Genomic DNA, 19275 nt, shown 5'->3' on the forward strand with positions numbered 1-19275 from the left:
CTGCTGTAACTTTTTCAAGCTTTCTATATCACCTTAAAGAAGCTCCTTTATTAAACTCTAGTACAGACATGGACAAACTTTGGCCCTCTAGGTGTTTTGGACATCAACTCCCACAATTCCCAACAGCCTACCAGCTCCTTCTGGTGGTGGAGGCTCCGTCTTTGGAGGCTTTTAAGAAGAGACTGGATGACCATCTGTCGGGGATGCTTTGAATGCGATTTTCCTGCTTTTTGGTAGGGGGTTGGACTGGATTGCCCACAAAGTCTCTTCCAACTCAATGATTCTATGATTCTATAAGTCCAAAACACCTGGAGGGCTGAAGTTTGTCCATGCCTGCTCTAGCATTTTAAGGAAAGCCTGCACAAGATACAAACATTTAGCAGCTGTACCTTTTAAGCCAACTGAAAGATGTTCTGCAGTGACCTCATGGGCTCTTTTGCCTACAGATTCTCGATGTTGGAGACCTTGTGGTCATGCCTGGAATAATAGATCCTCATGTACACATCTGTGAGCCTGGACACCCATCCTGTGAGGGATTTGCATCTGTGACAAAGGCTGCAGCTGCAGGAGGCATCACCACCATCGTTGACATGCCACGGTATAGTACCCGAGGACTGGTGGAAAGGGACCAAGTTGTTTCTGTTTTAATCCAGATTGCACAGTGAGATTCCTCAGGGCAATCTTCTGTTTAAAAACACAGTGAAAAGGGCAGTAGGTGGTAGTACAACTCAAAGTACCTGGCTACTCCAGGTACCAGGTTTGAATCCCTACTCAGTCGTGAAAACTTAATAGATGACCTTGACCTTGAACAAGTCATGCTTCCTCAACCTCAGAGGAAGGCAACCCCAACCCACTATGAACCAATATTGCTCCCCACAAAAAATGATAATGTGACTGTAAATTGGAATTGATTTGAAGGCACCCAACAACAATAAGTACAGTAGGCAGACACACTCTGCCACACACTCACCATTTTTTTTACCCTCTTGACTACATGCACCTGAGGCCATTTCAGTCACCCACAAGAAGAATTTTCTGAGGAGGGCAGAAGGGAACAGGGAATTGCCCTGCATGAACTTCCCTCTTGCAATGAATTAAATCTCTGTCTTTACATATATATTTTTGCAACACTACATGAATTTACACAGGCTTTGCTCAGCCATGTACTTACTCTAGCCAAGCTTACAAGATACCTGGCATTAATAACTTAAGAGCATTCTGGTCAGAGGACTTGTCTTTTGGCAGCGTAAGTGGCTTTTGTTGTGCATGATTCCTAAATGCCTAACATGGTCCTGCAGTGCCAGCTACTGGTCTTATTCAGATGGTGTCATCATACTTTCCAATAACCAAAAGTGTACCTGAACATTCAGTTTGCATACACTTGCTGTCTATGTGGTTTTTTATTCCTTTTTCAGCCTTCTGCCCAATTTCTATTATTTATTTATTTATTTATTTATTATTTAGTATATTTGTATACCGCCCCTCTCAGCATTCTGGCGACTCGAGGTGGTTTGCAAGGCAAAATTTGATGCCACCAAGAACACAATTACAATATAAAATGTCAACATCAATAAAATCATAACACTATAATAAAACATAATTCAATAAATACTAATTAAAACAATGTCCAGTCCCTTCATGTAGTTGTTCTGTTCTTATGTCCGTTACTCAGTTTCTATACATATATCACATCAACTGAAATAACATGGAAGAGATGCTAAGAACATTCTTAATGATGGTTTAACAAACCTTATTTTCTTATTTGTTTGTTTATTTTTATCCCACCTTTCTCCCAATACAGGCACTCAAGGTGGCTAATAGCAGACATGACATTAAAATATGCATACAAAAATTAAAAACAGTTGAGCCTTTTGTGTCATGGAACAATAAGTTAAATGCATTTAAAATTGTAATCACAGTGCCAGCTGGTAGGGCAATAAATCCACTCCAGGTTTTGGGTAGCTTTAAAGCAGTGGCTCACAACCTTTTTTTTTTTAAAACCGGGACCACTTGACCTGGGACCACATGACCATGGACCACTCTCCAACATTAGGACTGAAAGGGTTACAAATCAGTTTTTGGGGTGCTGATTCAGAAAATTGCATTGGATAGACCACATCAGCTCTAGTTTCTAATACAGAACATATGCCACCCAGTAGTCACCATCTGCTCACCCACAAAAAACAATATTTAATAATCTAGAGCTGATGTGGTAGTAGTAATCTTTCATGGGTAGTCAGCCTCTCCCGTCCTGACATTCCCGTTGCCTTGGCACTATAAGGTTTTGCACGACCTGTTACTCTCGTTGGCACATGGTTTCAAGGCAAGGGTATAGTAATGGTGAGGCCACGGACTATATTTTCATTCTTGCAGAACAGAGGTTGGGAACCACTGCTTTAAAGTAACAGCGCAAAGTACTGAATGGGGAGGGGGGGAGTACTCAGGTTCAGCACCTTGTACTGGCTTTTGTGAAAGTTAAAACACATCATAGTCAATTTATTTACTTTGAAGTTTTTAATTAACAAAGTGGAACCTGCAGCAAAATGTTGCAAAGTAAACCTATTTGGAGTTTAAGCCTGCCGTGCCTCCAGGAGATGCCATCCCACTCTACTTTTTTCCCAGGAGCTTTCTGTGCCCACTGAGAACAGAGTCCTCACTGAGCTGTTTTAGCTATTTTGTTTCTTTTCCTATATGATGGTTTCCCCTAAATTGATTTTGCAAACACTGGAGTTCCTCAGGTTTACTGGTACCCATTTTTGTTTACAGGTGTCTGTGCTCAAGAGAATAAATGTGATCTTAGTATATACTTATATAATAGGATGCATTACGATTTGTGTCCCAAAATGGGGCCAGACTGTGATAGAAACAAGCCTGTAACAGCTTTGTTGCTTTAACTTTGACTGTTTTTATATCCCAACCACTCAGGCACTGCTGTCCTCCAACCACAACCTTGTCTGCCCTTGATTCTCAATTCCAATCTGCCAAGGGACAGTGCCATGTTGATGTTGCTTTTTGGGGTGCTATTGTTCCTGGAAATCAGGTCAGTATCCAGAAATGCAACTACACCTTCTGACCCATGCCTTATGTGGTTTGGAGAGATGGTTGTGACAAGAGAAAAGCAATAGCAGAAAAAGAAAAGTGTCCCAGAACAACCTGCTCTTTACAAAATAATAATAGATTCTGCCTTGTTGTTGGTTGAGGAAGGGAGACCAGAAGTTTAGTTGGTTACAGATTTCAGGTTCCCAATCTGTGGCCTGCTCTGGTTTTGTGTATGTGTTGGCTTTGGAAGCAGTGATGAGAGGTAAGAGATAAAGTCCAAATAGTGCTCAGAAGGCACATTATGGAAGCCCTGTTTTCTAATTCATTCCTGATGTGTATGAATCAGTTACAACGAATGTGTGTGATACAAAGAAAGAATTCTGTCCATCACTGGAGATCACTTTCCCAGCTTAGAATCTTTGCTAAATACTTACAAGCCTTCCCCTTTTCATATAATATAATGAATGCCTGGGAAGGGAATAAGTAATATATCTTCTTTGGATTTCTGGCCCTTTAAAAGAAGAGTCCCCAAACTTTTTAAGCCACAGGCCAGTTCATGGTCCCTTAGATTTCTTTTTTTTTTTGAGGGGGGGGGGGTAGACTATAATTTGAAAAAAGATCAAATTCCTATGGGGTTTTTTTGAGTCACTTCTGGTATGAGAGAACTGGCCATCTGCGAGGACATTGTCCAGGGGACACCCGGATGTGTTACCATCCTTTGAGTGGCTTCTCTCATGTCTCTACATGGGAAGCTGTGTCTGACAGATGGGAGTGCCATGAAATACTTGCCATTCACACACTGACAATAAGAAGCAGATCTGAGGAGTCTAAAGTATTCCAGGGTCTCCTGGGAGTTGGCAAAACTTTGCACTTCAGTAAGAAAGTTTAATTCCTGTTATTTCATTAATTTTACCCCAAATTGCAATTCTGGAGGGAAAATATATAGGCCATACAGTTTGTTCTAAATGTCTAATGGAGCACATCTGTCAGATCACTAAGGCTTTAATCCATTTGCAGCTAAATCCCTGATCTCAGTGGAACATCCCAAATTTGCAACTTCTTAGATGCATTGCCTTGGGGACAAAGATGGTAACACATGTTTCATGTAGAAAGAGGAAGGTTTTGTAGCCCAGAGAAACATAGTTTTGTGGATATATGTGTAGTCAGTGCTCAAGTTTAAAACATGCTTGAGAACCACACAATTCAAAAAAGTGGAATTTTGTCCTCCTCCTTTGAAGTGGAGATGCTCAAATCCATCATTCCAAGCAGATATCAGTTTCATGGCATGCCCAAGTTTCTCTTCCAACAAAACCCCATTAACCTCAATATAGCGTATACTTATGGAAATGTATAGCTGGCATTCCACAGAAACAGGACTGTCAAGTTTTGCGATTTACCCATTCATGTTTGGCGTTGGCCTGATAGTAGCTGGATACAGACAGCAACTGTGTAGTAACAGAACATCACACACACTTTGGTCCTCCTTCTTTTCTTTTACATCATTAGCATGTTTTTTGCTTGCTTATCATCAATTGATACTCCTTTGGAGGTTCTAAGTATGTTTCCTTATGCTTCTCTTATTAGGCTGAGCTGCTGCCAATGCTGAAGGCTGGCGTTCCTGGGTTTCAGTGCTTCCTGATGGCCACTGGTGTGGAGAGTTTTTCTCATGTGAGCCTGCATGATTTACATGTGGCAATGAATGAACTGCAGGATACAGACTGTGTACTCCTGGTAAGAATTGAGGCACATCCTCATGCTTTCAAGCAAACCTGGTTTTAACTAGGATTTTTTCTCCTCATTTTTTAATTTCTTTTAATTCTTTGGTGCAGCATTTCTGTTGGGTAACTCCCAATGGGGATTTCATCAAATAATGGCCCTGCCTAAGACACAAAATATTACTGATGGAGGAATATGTTCCTAAAGTTGTTGCCTTCCATTTCTAACCTTGTCCCATACTATTTTTAAATCAAATTTCTGAAAGATTGTTAAGCAGGAGAAAATGGAATAACTGCCCAGTGTCTTTTGATGGTAGCACTCGAAGCTGCCCATTTGGAAGCATCTCTAATCTGGGTAACAATGCTTCACATTGTTATGTTGTGTTTGAGGCCTTGGCCTTTGTAAGCCACATCGAGTCCTTCGGGAGATGCTAGCGGGGTACAAATAAAGATAATAATAATAATAATAATAATAATAATAATAATAAATATTCTCTTATTCATAGATAAGTAGTTTAAGGTAGAAAATATATGCATCAACCATTTAGCTAAACAACATTTAGGGGTTTTGTGTGTATCAGGAGTGACTTGAGAAACTGCAAGTTGCTTCTGGTATGAGAGAATTGGACATCTGCAAGGATGATACCCAGGCACCCCCCGGATGTTTGCTGTTTTACCATCCTGTGGGAGGCTTCATTCATGTCCCCACATGGGGAGCTAGAGCTGAAAGAAGGGAGCTCACACCATTCTTCGGATTCGAACCACCAACCTGTCAGTCAGCAAGTTCAGTCGGCCCAAGGGTTTAACCCATTGCAACACCGGGGGCTCCTAACATTTAGGTAAACTACTAACTACCATGGTATAATGTTGAGTATATTTGTACCCGAAATGTTTCATCTGGTGACAGGGGTGCAGCTAAAGGCGACAGGATGAGTGCATTGCCCAACCACCTAAATAATATGTCTGCCCCTTCAAAGAATTTTTGCTTCAGTCTCCAAGTTTCTAGCATTACAGAGAGTGAGATGGTGGAAACCACATTTAGAACGTGTATACATATTTGGTGTATTCATATTGTATTGGCAATTTTGCAGGTTCTGTTTTTGTTTTGCTCAACCAAGTTTTAAGTTATTGCAATGCTAGAAATTTGTGGACTGAAGGACAATTTTATGAGGGAAGTTGATTTGGGTGAGACACTCTCCCTATAAATTACATCCTTGTCTGAAGTCCCAGAATATCATGAGATTATAAGCAGAAGAATGCCATGGTTTTCTTTTTCTTTTACTGGAAGAAAATGTTCCTTTTCAAAATTTGAGATTTGAGTGTAGCTACTGCATTAAAAAAAAGAAAAAAAAAGAAGAAAAAAGGATACTTTGCATTTTTATCTTCTGGTTGTTGGGTTCTTCAAGTTGACTTATAGGCATCCTAAGGTGAACATATAACAGGGTTTTCTCAGCAAGATTTGTTCAGAGTAGGTTTCCCAAGATCATCCAGTGAGTTTCCACAGCTGATCATGGATTCAAACCCTAGACTGACACCCAAACCACTGCACCATGTTGGATCTCTAATCCGATCTCCTGATTGGAGCTTCTAAAATGCATTACACATTTTTCTTGTTCTTTACCCAGTTCCATGCAGAACAGGAACCAAATCAGCCAGTGCCAGTCCTAGAAGGTATGTTGGTATGTATGATGCTAATTCTTAAGCCAGTAACTTTCTTTGGCTCTTTGAGATATGTCTGCCAGGAGATATAACAAATTCCTTTACCCCCTTTGTCAAATACTCCAAGCCATTTTTGTGTAATTGCAGCATATGTCTAAACTGAATTGCTTGTTCAGCTGAAATTTCAATCTAAACAAACAAAATGATGGATAACAGAGGAGACACCATAAAGGGATGGATAAAAGAGGATAGATAACAAAGGAGGTTGCATAAAGAGTGAAAGAAAGACAGTATTCACATCAGCACAGCTGCTTTTACAGTGCTTCTCTAAAGTACTGGGATGAAAATAGTCACAGGACAAATGTTCACAATATAACATTGAAAAGAAAGGCCAATGTCACCTCTTTCAGCATCTGGCCTGAAAGCAAATTCTTATAAAGGTACTAGCGGTCCCCTGCCACATGTTGCTGTGGCCCAGTCTGGTAATCTAGAAAATAAAGTAATGAGAAAGTGTTGCCTTCTAATCTATGTAATGTTTTTCTGCTTGTGGGTAAACAGTATTTCTTGCTGTTTCTTTGCCAGTGTTGATGTGGAGATTGTTTGGTTTGCCTAGTCTGGAACACACAGGATATCATTGTCCTTCTTTAGGGGTCCCTTTCAAATCTTTGATACTGCATCTGCCATATACATATGTGTGTGTGAATGGCTGGATGGCCCTTTGTCAGGAGGGCTTTGATTATGTTTTGTTGCCCTGGTGAAGGGAGTTGGAGTTTATGGTCTTAAGGCAGCATTTCTCAACCTGGGAAGTCAAGACCCCGGGTTGGGGGGGGGGTTCACCAGGGGGGTGTCAGAAGGGTCAGAAAGACCACCAGAAAACAGTATTTTCTATGTGGGATGTTTGGCCCAATTCCATTGTTGGTGGACCCGGAATGCTCTTTGATTGTAGGTGAACTATAAATCCCAGTAACTACAACTCCCAAATGTCAAGGTCTATTTCACCCAAACTCCATCTGTGTTTATATTTGGTCATATTGAGTATTCATGCCAAGTTTGGTCCAGATCCATAATTGTTTGAGTCCACAGTGGTCTCTAGATGTAGTTGAACTACAACTCCCAAACTCAAGGTCAGTGCCCACCATACCCTTTTAATGTTTTCTGTTGGTCAGGGGAGTCCTGTGTGCCAAGTTTGGTTCAATTCCATCATTGGTGGAGTTCAGAATGTTCTCTGATTATAGGTGAACTATAAATCCTAGCAACTACAACTCCCAAATGACAAAATCATATTTTTTGAGTGATGGTCACTCCTTGTGTTGTGAGACGTTTTGTTGCCAAATGTGGTGTGATTTTGTTCATTGGTTCGTTTGTTTTTAGGGTACTCATTACGCACAGAGCATTTATATATATATAGATTATTTATGTGATTAAATGATAGATTCACATGGCGAGTGCACTCTACCAGTTGTCCTCCAGGTGTTTTGGACTTCAACTCCCAGAAATCTCAGTCAGCTTACCAGCTATTAGGAATTGTGGGAGCTGAAGTCCGAAACACCTGGAGGACCAAAGGTTGGGAATAACTGCTCTTGAGCATTTGGAGCCTAAGGGCAATTTCCCCTCATGAACAGCTTTCCAGAGGTTACATGTCAATAGTAAGTACAGTCAAAGCCAGGAGAAGACAATGATTCCAACTACTTCATCACACTAGAGAATGAATCCACTTTAAACTTGGTTTCTGCCTCCTGCAGAATTCTGGGTTTTGTAGCTTAGTGAGGCTCTTAAAGGCTCATCCCTAAACTACAAACCCCAGAATTCTGCTGGAGGCAGCAACCTGATTTAAAGTGGATTCATTCTCTAGTGTGATGAGATTGTGTCATATGCATATGCATCTTATTTACAACCGCCCTTCTGAATAGAAACATATCACAACACAAATTCATCTATTCAAGTTTGTCATTATTTTGTGTGCATTCAAGTCATTTCTGACTTTAGCAACCCTAAGGCAAACTTATCACAGACCTTTCTGGGCAAGATTTATTTGCCACCCCAAAATACACACAAAGCATTCTCTTTTGCTCAGTATTATCTACCCCTTCCACACCTGAGCTCTGACATTATGTAGAGCTGAGGACAGATGGTCTGTTTCCAATTACAACTAACTGTGGAGGAAATCAATACCTACCTAATGGATTGGTAGAGCAAGGAGAAAGGACTTTGCATTACAATTCTGATGACAAATCACTGATTTGGTTGCAGGGCACTCAAGAGAAGCATGGAACATGGTCAATTTAGGGTGAGGCCTATAGGGATTCCATCAGTTTGGATGAAGTTGGTTGAAAATGTGTTTCATTTTCCTTATGTCCCTGTAGACACTGCAGAATACAGCACTTTCTTGGACTCACGCCCTGATACCATGGAAGTGGAGGCCACTCTTACTATTGCTGAACTCTGCCTACAATATCAGTAAGAAAATGGTTACCAGTTGCAGATACATGGGAACAATCTGGGTTGAGAACCTGACATGAAAGCTAAGGAGCTTCTCTAGTCCTAATTTGGCTCAGTTTTCTATCCAGCTGTTAATTTTTGGTGGTTTGGTGAATTTGGAGTGAATAGGAAATTTTCCCCAATGAAAATCTCAGTTAGGGAAAACTAGTATATTGGAAGATCTGAAATTGTTACACATGGGGGCAGGGGGCACAATATGCCTGGAGGGAAAATAGAAAACAGTTATTATGTTCCAAAGAATGGTAGATATAACTTATAATATATTGTCCTCCTAGAATAGTTTTGGACAACCTTGACACCCGTCTCAGAAACTGCAGATTAAAGCAATCAGTCGATCTGAGGGAGAAATCAATGAAAGTTGAATAAGCCTGTGCTTTTCATTTTACAGAATACCATGCCACATCATTAATCTCTCCTCCGCTCAAGCTTTGCCCATCATCAAGGATGCTCGTGACCAAGGAGCACTGATCACAGTAGAAACTGCTCACCATTACCTCAGCCTGACATCAGAATGTATTCCTCCAGGTGGCACCTGCTACAAATGCTGCCCTCCTATAAGAGAGAAAAGCAACCAGGTAATTGATTACAGAGTGTGGGAAATATATGAAACTGAAGTATGTTATGAAGTGGAAGAGTATAGTCTAGCTGGCCGAAGAAGCAAGTAAAAACACCAATAGTATCTATGTCTAATGCACACCTTTTTTGGCTGAATTACATTGCAAAAATTGAGGTGCAAATTAGATTCGATGATGCATTAGAATCATGCACGTAAACGTGTTCTTGCTTACTCTTTACTGGTGCTACTCTGAGGGAAAAGGTTACCCTGCAGCTGCTGCCATCACCTCCTTCTCCGATTAGGTTGCTCACTCAGCAGCCCCCCCACCTCGCAGTTTGCCTGGTTTCATCTCCTCATCTTGACACAGCAGATTGAATGCTCAGCATGACGGAAGAGCATGGCTTCCCCTTGTCTGTCAGTCAAGCAGAGTCAAAGCAAGGAGGTGGAGCAAGGTGTGGGGAGATGGGTGCTGTGGTAGAGGAGGAGGCAATGGCAGCAGCCGCCCAACTGGCCTCATTCACGAGGCCTTCAAAACCACCCCCTTGGTTTGGAAGACCTGGTGAATGAGGTCAATTGGGAATCTTGTGAAGCTGATGAAGAGGCTCATTATATTGGACAGTAAATCCTTTTCTGTAATATGCACTTTCAAAATTGAGCTGTGCGTTACATTCAATGGCACCTTATACTTGAGTAAATATGGTAATTTTATAAAGGGGATTTTGCTTACAGGTTCTTGAGTTTTGTTAAAGTATAGTTGATAACGTCTGCAAGAACCAGTAAGAACTCAAGTAAAAGAATGAAATTAGTGATGTAATTACAGGGCTTTGTTTATACGTAGCTGTTATAGGTTATTCTGGATGAAGGACATAAGCATGGCTGTTTATGAACATGGTGCCCAAAAATACATTGTACTGCACTGTTGTCACCTGAAGAAAACATGCCATCCAGTCCTTTCACTATTAATTGCCTAGAGGCACATTACTTTTTAATGCACTCAAATAGAAACAAGTACACAAGAAAAGCCACTAAAATATAAGATCCTGACTCCATATTCTGTATGGTATGTTGAAGTGAAACCACAATTTCTCCATTTGGAAATTTCCTGTTACATCCAAACTATAAGAGTATAAAATCCTGCTCACAGTGAGAGAAAGAATAGAAGACACACATGGGGTTGTTGATAAATCTCACTCAGCAAATACACTTCTTTGTGATTCACAAGCAAGCTCACTCTTTTGGCAATTCTTGATTTCACTGGATTGTAAAAGTAAGCCTTACCTTCACGTTGTACTTTCTGCTGTCTCCCAACTAATATCAGAAAATCCCTTTACGGCTTCTTTTTAATTCAGATTTTTGGAGGGCAAGGGGAAAGTTAAGCTTTTCATTAGCCCATGAGTTCTTAATTGTGACTTCTGCTTTGATCCGTCTGCATGGTGGCCCTCTGAACCAGGCCGGTGGATGTCACAACCTGTGGGCTCTCAAAATATCCTTGTTTGGTTTATTTTTCTTTCCTCCATTACATGTGGTGAAATATTCTGCAAGTATCATAGGCTTCTCAGCTGCTACAAGCTGGCTGCCTTTTTTTTTTAGTTAGTTTGCTTTGTCTTAGTGTGTTCCTTTGAAACTCCTGGAAATTCGACCTTGGCATTTTATTTATGATTTCTTAGGCATCTTTATACTGATTATAACCAAAGTGGTGTACATTCAAAACAGAAAAACAGCAGTTTTGTCAAGTTTTGGATTTATAACCATATACAGGCAAGAGTCCAATTCTGGGCACCACAATTGAAGGGAGATGTTGACAAGCTGGAATGTTACCAGGGGAGGGTGACTAAAATGAGCCCATTTTGTCTGGAGAACAAGCCCTTAAAGAGCTGGGCATGTTTAGCCTGCATAAGAAAAGGCTGAGATGAGACATGATGGCCATGTGTAAATATGTGAGAGGAAGTCATAGGGAGGAGGGAGAAAGCTTATTTTCTGCTGCCCTGGAGACTAGGACTCGGAACAATGGCTTCAAACTACAGGAAAAGAGATTCCACCTGAACATTAAGAAGAAGTTCCTGACTGAGATCTGTTCACCAGTGGAACTCTCTGCCCTGGAGTGTGGTGGAGGCTCCTTCTTTGGAGGCTTTTAAGCAGAGGTTGGATGGCCATCTGTCAGGGGTGCTTTGAATGTAATTTTCCTGCTTCTTGGCAGAGGGTTGGACTGGATGGCCCACAAGGTCTCTTCCAACTCTAGAATTCTATGATTCTGTGAGTTTGCATCCATAGGCTCAACCATCTTCAGCTTGAACATATCAAAACAAAACAAAAAACCAAAAAGTAAATCTCAATTTTGCCTTTTTATATAACTGATGTTATTTTACTATGCCATTGTAAATAATGGGATTTGAAAATCCACAGATTTTTATCTCTATAGAGGTCAGTAGATACCAAAGAGAGGAAAGGGAAATATGTACATTGTGAAATGCAAATATATCTTTTTAAAATGCAAAAACCTGAGGACATGCAAATGGAAATGTTCAGAAGAACAACCTTGAAATATCAGATGAACACCAGTATAGGTAGTGATAAATAGATATATGTAATTCACATATTTTTCTTAATTTGATAACAGGAAGCAATTTTTTTAAAATCAGAAAAGGGCAGCCCTGACTTACCTAAATATGGTTCTATGATTAAATAACAGCATAACAAGTAAGGTAGAAAATCACTGTTGTCTTGGCCACTCAAGTTCATTGGGAAGGAGGTGATGCCACTGAGAAACTAAGTGTCACGGATTGTAATCATGTCCTTGCATAAAGCATAAATTGAAAGCAAAAATACAATATTAGGGCAAGCAAGTGGAGAGTTAGAATTTCTTCATTAAAACACTGACGAGTCCTCAACTTTGTCTTGTCTGGATTCAAGTTCAGTTTATTAGGACTTCACCACATTGAGGCAGTGAAGTGTCTGGCAGAGAAAAGCTCAGTCTTACTCCGTTTTGTAATGAACCAGATGTTTTTCATCGCACTGTTAAATACATGTTTTCTTTCCGTATTCTTTCACTGTAGTTGCCTTCACACTGCAGAGATTTGGCTTTGCCCACCATCCCTCTCCCTGCTTGTTGTTGGGAAAAAAAACTTTCTCTCTTTGAAATTCCTACTAATGCAAGATTCTAGGTGAGATCTCAGAAATTCTGAGCATGCTCAGTCAGTCCAAACACTATATGCTGAGAAATTCTCAGCATGCGCCACTACATACTGTCAAAAGAAGGAACCTGAGAGCAATGCATGCGATCACATTATAGATTTGGCAAAACATCTGGATCATTTCAAAGAACCCACTTCCACAGCACCTCCAGAAACATTGGAAAAGAAGGCTGTCCCCACCCTTAAAATACACAAAGAATACTGTACCCTACACTTGAACTGAAACTAATGTGATGAACACAGTGAGTTACCGAATTTAAACTGTAGGACTCAGAGCCTTTCAGACAGGCCGTTACCCCAGGAGCAGTCGTGTTTAAAAAATATGGATGTTCCTGGGGGCCCATCTACACTCACACCAGAAAGTGCACGCTTTCTGGGGTTGGTGTACAACACTGGGACACTTAACCCGCTCCCCAGAAGCCCCCCCCCCCCAAACACAGTAAAAAAGGAAAAGAACTCACCTGGCTTCCATAGGAAGGCTGCTGGAGTTCTCCTGGCGCATACAAATGATGCGCCAGGAGATGGGGGGAGGAGGGATTTGTACACATCAGGAGAACTCCGGCAGCCATCCCATGGAGCCCGCGTGAGGGGGGCTTCTGGGGAGGGGGTTGGTATTCTCACAGTTTTCCGGGCTAATTTAGCCCGGAAAACTGTGGGAATACTGTCTGGACTGCAATATTTTGCAGTCCCGACACTGGAAGTAGTGAGTTTATCCTTCACCTTCCACCCTGTTTTGTGGCGAATTAATTCCAAGTTGCCCACAAGGTTGTCTGGACAGCCCCCTTTTAATTGCAGAAGTTTCTGCAATAAAGGGGCCGTCTAGATCCGCCCTCTGTGGAATTTAATGTAATAAAGTCCTCATCAAGCATAAAACAGCACAAAAATACTGGTTCAAGGAATCAGTTCTCACTATTGGATTTAATGCAATGGGAAAATAAAAGTTGGATGATTTCAGTAGTCTAATGACATTTCATTTCACGCTGATGAACATATATATTAGATAGCATTCAGAGATGAGTTGCAAGTTTGCAGTGTTCCTGGGGTATTTTCTAAATGATAAGGCAGAAATCACCCAATACTGTTCTCTGGAACCATCCTCTCAGATAGAAATAGAATTGCCAAAGAGTGTTGCTCCATGTTCCCTATTCCTTCAAATTCTTCAGAATAATTTGATGACCAAGAGATCCAAAAATGTCAATGTGGCCACATTTTTCAACCTAGAATATCAAAGCTCTTTCTTCCTCATACTTACTACATTTTGCCTTGTGAAGACAACGAGGAGCTACAACTGAGATCAGACAGCTGCAGAATCTCTTGCTAGAACTCAAGAATATTAATGTGAAATAAGCCCAGTAAATTACTCCTGCTTTCAGAAACATTCATTACTTAGTCCAGACTAATAATTAGTTCAGTTGTTCATCTTAAGCATAAGGTACAAATACAATCCCTTACATACAATCCCTTCTCCCTTTTTCCCCATGGCCCCAGGAACAGTTGTGGGCAGCCTTGCAAGTAGGACAAATAGACATGGCTGTCTCTGCTCATGTTCCTTGTTCCCGAGACTTGAAAGAAAGGAATGATGGAGATTTTCTCAAGGCTCAAGCAGGGATTGCTTCATTACAACTTGGTAAGAAGTTTATGTGCACCGTCATCATCATCACTTCCTGTTTAACCTCTTCAATTTAAAAAAACTACTGTACAAAACAAACTTTTTGATCTGTTTTTTTCCCAGGATGGGGGAGATCAGCCTTGTTGAAACTTGCCATGCATTTTATGGCTGTTTTCAGATGACAAATTAATTTCTCCATTCTTACAGTCCTTTCTCAGGTCTAGGAATTCTGTGCCAAGTGATAATCTGTGAGAATGTGCCATGAAAGGTCAGGCTTTGACAGTATCTTTCTTTTCCAATTGCAACTGCAAATCACATAGGTCTCCCTCTCTTCTGGACCTCTGCAAAATGCAGAGGATTCACGTTCCATGATTTGGTGCAACTGTTGTGCAAAAATCCTGCCATTCTGAGCAAACTGGAGGATCGCAAAGGCTCACTTAGACCAGGGATGGATGCAGACCTGGTGATCTGGGATCCAGAAAAAGAGTTTGAGGTAATGATAGGCATGGTTTGGTTTAATTGAGATTCATATTTGGGGTCTAACACAGAATAAAAGCATAATATACATTTGTTAAACAAAGCAAATGGTCAGAAGAAACAAAATATTATTTGCTATAGAAAATCCAGGAAGTTATATTATGCCAGAGGGAAGATTAAAGATTTATGGTAAAGGTTGAAAAGAAGCATTTGCTCTTAAAAGATTCCAGTATAAAAAATAACAGCAGAACAGTTGTTTCAGTACATTGTTGCCAACATTGTCCAAAATTGGGACTCATAAGAGACACTTTTAAATTCCATCTGTTTCTTAGCAAGAAAGTAGCCTTAAAAGACTTATTTTTCAGGCTGTGGAACCAAACATTATACAGCTGATGGTCTCAGTGCAACTTTGAGATGTGATGCATGATAAGATCATGATTGACTTTCCACTTAATGACATACACCAGGACAACTTTGGCATATCGAGCCCCCAGTGGCGCAATGGGTTAAACCCTTGTGCCTGTAGGACTGCTGACCGATAGGTCAGTGGTTCAAATATGGGGAGAGCAGGTTGAGTTCCCTCAGTCAGCTCCAGCTCCCCATTCGGAGACATGAGAGAAGCCTCCCACAAGGATGGTAAAACATCAAAACATCTGGACGTTCCCTGGGCAACATCTTTGCAGATGGTCAATTCTCTCACACCAGAAGCGTGTCTGTAGCTAAACACAGATCAATGAAGTCATTGACTTAAACCATTGGCTTGATGGTCTTCTAGGGAATGACATTTTTGTACATCTGAGAATAGGTGGATAGCCACACATTGCTCTGGTGCCTTCCGCTTTCCACTGGCCACAAGAAAGAAAGTTTAATCTTGTATCAGGGAGACAAGGCAAAGTTCTACTTGGTTGTATTTTACACCCATTTTACACCTAATCTGCCCAAGTAGATCTAGTTTATGTATTCCAGTTCTTATGTATTCCAGTTCTTTGGGTTAAAAATATCTGCTTGGTAATAATATTTAAACTCAGCAATCTTTGCAAAATGAATATGTATAACAGAGCCTTTCTCTCCTTACTTCTCTCTCTCAGGTGAAGAAAGACATAATTCATCACAAGTGTAAGGTATGGGAAAAGTTCATGTTCTCTACATTATCCCAATGATATTACAGCTCCTTCCCCAACCACAGACAATTTGCTGTAACTTACTGTACAAATCACAGTTTCTTGGGGCAGACTTTACTGCTAGGTAAATATATCCATTTTTGTTATGGTATCAACATTGGTGCAGAATAATTGTGATGATTCAGGAGACCTTCTAGTAGCCATTTCAGCTAGTTGTTCTAGTACCTAGGATGAGCCATGGAGAATTGCTCACCATGCTATTCTACTGAAAGTTAATAAGACACTGCATGTGTAAGGAGGCACCAAATATTTCCTTCCGTAAGCATGTAACAAGTACAACTGCTGGCATAACCTTGAATTTATAGCAGCACAACTTTGAATTATTCCAGGGTGATGACCTCAACAGGATGCCAGCCAAGAGATTAGTTAAATTGCCTCCGTTTGTCACTTTTCGTATTGGAATAAAATTAACAAATAAAACCCGCAAGATGGCCCAAGCCTTTCAGACTTCTTTATATTCCCCTAATCCGGTATTTTGAAGCTATTTGGTCTTGGAATGAACAATGAACCGACAAAATAGACTAGGATCTTGAAGTGACTCTGAGGATAGTGGTAGGAGTCTATATAGAAGTAGAGCTAGGACCTTCACAGATGTACTCTTGTGCACAGGCCTAATGGTGTACAAACCACACTAGGTGGGAGATCACATAAATAAGTACACATCAATAGGCTGGCAGGTTGTTCCTTCAAAATTAATATTTTTCAAGTAGAACTTGGAAAGGTGAGGGAATGAAACATCTCACCAGGCTTTATTTAATCACGTTGCACACTCCAGCTCTTTTCCTTTTGCTGCAGTCATTGAAGGTATTTAAGAGTGGACCAGAACAATAACATACATGGCAGAAGACTCTAGATTTTATACTCTTGTTATTAATAATTTCTCTGTTTTTCCTCCCAAATCTAGCTGACTCCATACTTGGGTTTCCAGCTTTGTGGCGAGGTCTTTGCAACCCTTGTACGTGGCAGGCTGGTTTATATGGATGGAAAATTTGCATCCAAGGCACAAGGAGAGCTGCTTGTGTCTGAGAGACAGATGCCCACAAAAAATCCATCACCATACTATTAATGGGGAGACAGAAAACAACAAATGCAGTAGCCACATCAAAGTGCAATGAACAAATCTAGACGGAAGAATAAGACGAACTATAATGTTGGCTGGAGAGAAAATGAGGGAGAATTAATATTATAAGGCAGCTACCAACACACATCCTGTAATCAAATTGAGTAACAGGAAGTGCTGATCCCCCTGCATAACAACTGCTGAATCAGGAGAGGCCCTTCTCTCAATCCCACCTCCATCTCAAACTTGATTGGTGGGAACGAGAAAGCGGGCCTTTCTTCTCAGTGGCTGCGCCTTGACTCGGGAACTCCCTGTCCAAGGAAACCAGAATGGCCCCCTCCCTGCTTTTCTTCCAGCAGCAGGTGAAAAACTTTTTATATAAACAGGCTTTTAAAGATGGTGTTTAAGATCTGGTTGGGGGTGCTGTGGTTTGTAACTTTGAAGATGTTTGATGGATTTTAACTAAATTTTAAAATAATACTGGTTGTGTTTAATTTTGTTTTAACGTTTATATATTTGTACATTTTAAATTGGATACCAAAGCTTTTATGTCAAGCCACTTTGAGATAAAGTGGAGTATAAATAAACATCATCATCATCAATATCAACATCAACATCATTACTAAAATGAAGACAACAGTGCCATATAAAAATGGAATAGAAGATGGGGACATATTCATGTATTTATAATTAGTGGGAAACACTCACATTTCTTGCTCCCCAGGAGCTTGGATGATGCTAATAAAGATGTCAACCATCAATGAGATTTGTTGCTGGTTTTTCATTTTTAAATATTTATTTTGTGAATTCCCTGTCAGCTTACCTGCTTTAGTGTGACACAGAGACAATAATTCAAGCTATGATTGAGTTGTCAGTATGTATTGTTTCACGATGGTTGTGTGCGTGCCTTCAAGCGAATATGATGAGCCCATGAATTTCTTAGGGTTTTCTAAGCAAAGAAGACACACAGAAGTAGCTTTGCATATAGCTTTCAAGATCAGACAAGCTTTTAAGGATTAGCTTTCAAGATCAGACAAGATCTAGTGCCTTTGCCTTTTGTATTTCATCCCTGGTTGTTTAACTAATCTTAGAAATTGGACAAAGGTAGATATTTCTGATGACTCATGTTCAGTTTGGTTTTCCAATCAGGATATCTAGCTTTAGTCGTGTGCATCTTGAATACTTTTCACATATTCTTTATAAGGTAGTGTCACATTTTAATTCTTCCCTCAGGCAATGTACATTGCATTTCAATCAAACTTATGCACACTGCTCTTCTTTCATAACTTAACATATGTGAGGTTTAGCTCTGCTGCAGGCAAGCAAAAGAAAAGAAAAGCCCACTGAGTCATTTGTTTTCTCCTTTGGAAATCCATGCAAACAGAGTAAATGCAATTAAACAGAAGGGCAGTGTTTTCCTTTGCCTCTGTTGTACTACAGCACACATTCTGCCAGAACATTTGGACAGAACTGTTAAGAGCTGGCAAGGATTCAGAAAGCAAATGAATTCTAACAAACAAACAAACAAAACCAAGAGGGGTTAATATCTAAAATACAATTAAAATGTGTACCAGTAAAAAGGAGGATACTCAGAGCTAAAGGTGTGATCTGATATGCAACAGCTTCCTGAAAGTGGTGCGGAGGCACTCTACGGAAAATTATGGGAAGGGCAAATCATTCCATCCCTTTGGCCAATTCCAGTTACTCACTTGTACATAAGATGACTTATTCCCATTAGTTCCATTCCAATACTGGTTTTAAAAAGCAATTAATGAAAACACTACATGAAACGGCAAAATGAGAAAAGGTTTCTCAAAAATGTCTCAATGTATTGAAATGAAATATTTTAAAATATGATTTCCTTCTTCAAATGAAATTGAATTTAATTCAGAAATGCCATGACCCAAAACATCATATTGCTAGAAGGGAAAATAATTACACATGGCTATTTGTTAATTCTTTTACTCCCCGGAGAGACTGTCTCTTGAGCACTCAGAATGGGCAATTTGGAAGGTGCTGAACAGACTGCTCTCTTGGCACCATGAGATGCAGAGCCGATCTTAAGAAATGGTGCTGCAAAGTGAAGTCCACGACATGCGAATGTGGAGAAGAGAAAACTACAGACCACTTACTACAATGCAGACTGAGCCCTGCCACATACATAATGGAGGCCCTCCTCACAGTGACACCAGAGGCACTCCAAGTGGCCAGCTACTGGTCAAAGGACATTTAGTATAATGCCAAGTTCTTTTTAACTTTGTTTGTGTTTTTAAATACATTACAACTGTA

General features: G+C 40.4%; 1 protein-coding gene across 1 annotated transcript in view; it reads left to right on the plus strand.

The window, feature by feature from the left end:
* LOC132770780 (allantoinase, mitochondrial-like) overlaps positions 1-17747 on the plus strand; it is a 30505-nt gene extending 12758 nt beyond the window's left edge. The window contains exons 3-12 of the mRNA XM_060768064.2: positions 447-598; positions 2926-3040; positions 4624-4770; positions 6380-6425; positions 8777-8870; positions 9301-9487; positions 14148-14286; positions 14589-14761; positions 15834-15866; positions 16831-17747. Coding sequence (XP_060624047.2) covers positions 447-598; positions 2926-3040; positions 4624-4770; positions 6380-6425; positions 8777-8870; positions 9301-9487; positions 14148-14286; positions 14589-14761; positions 15834-15866; positions 16831-16992 — 1248 coding nt within the window. The 3' untranslated portion in view covers positions 16993-17747. The remainder of the gene's footprint in view (positions 1-446; positions 599-2925; positions 3041-4623; positions 4771-6379; positions 6426-8776; positions 8871-9300; positions 9488-14147; positions 14287-14588; positions 14762-15833; positions 15867-16830) is intronic.
* Positions 17748-19275: the final 1528 nt, after the last annotated feature.

The sequence above is a fragment of the Anolis sagrei genome, chromosome 3 (genome assembly GCF_037176765.1).
Source record: "Anolis sagrei isolate rAnoSag1 chromosome 3, rAnoSag1.mat, whole genome shotgun sequence".
Taxonomy (NCBI): domain Eukaryota; kingdom Metazoa; phylum Chordata; class Lepidosauria; order Squamata; family Dactyloidae; genus Anolis; species Anolis sagrei.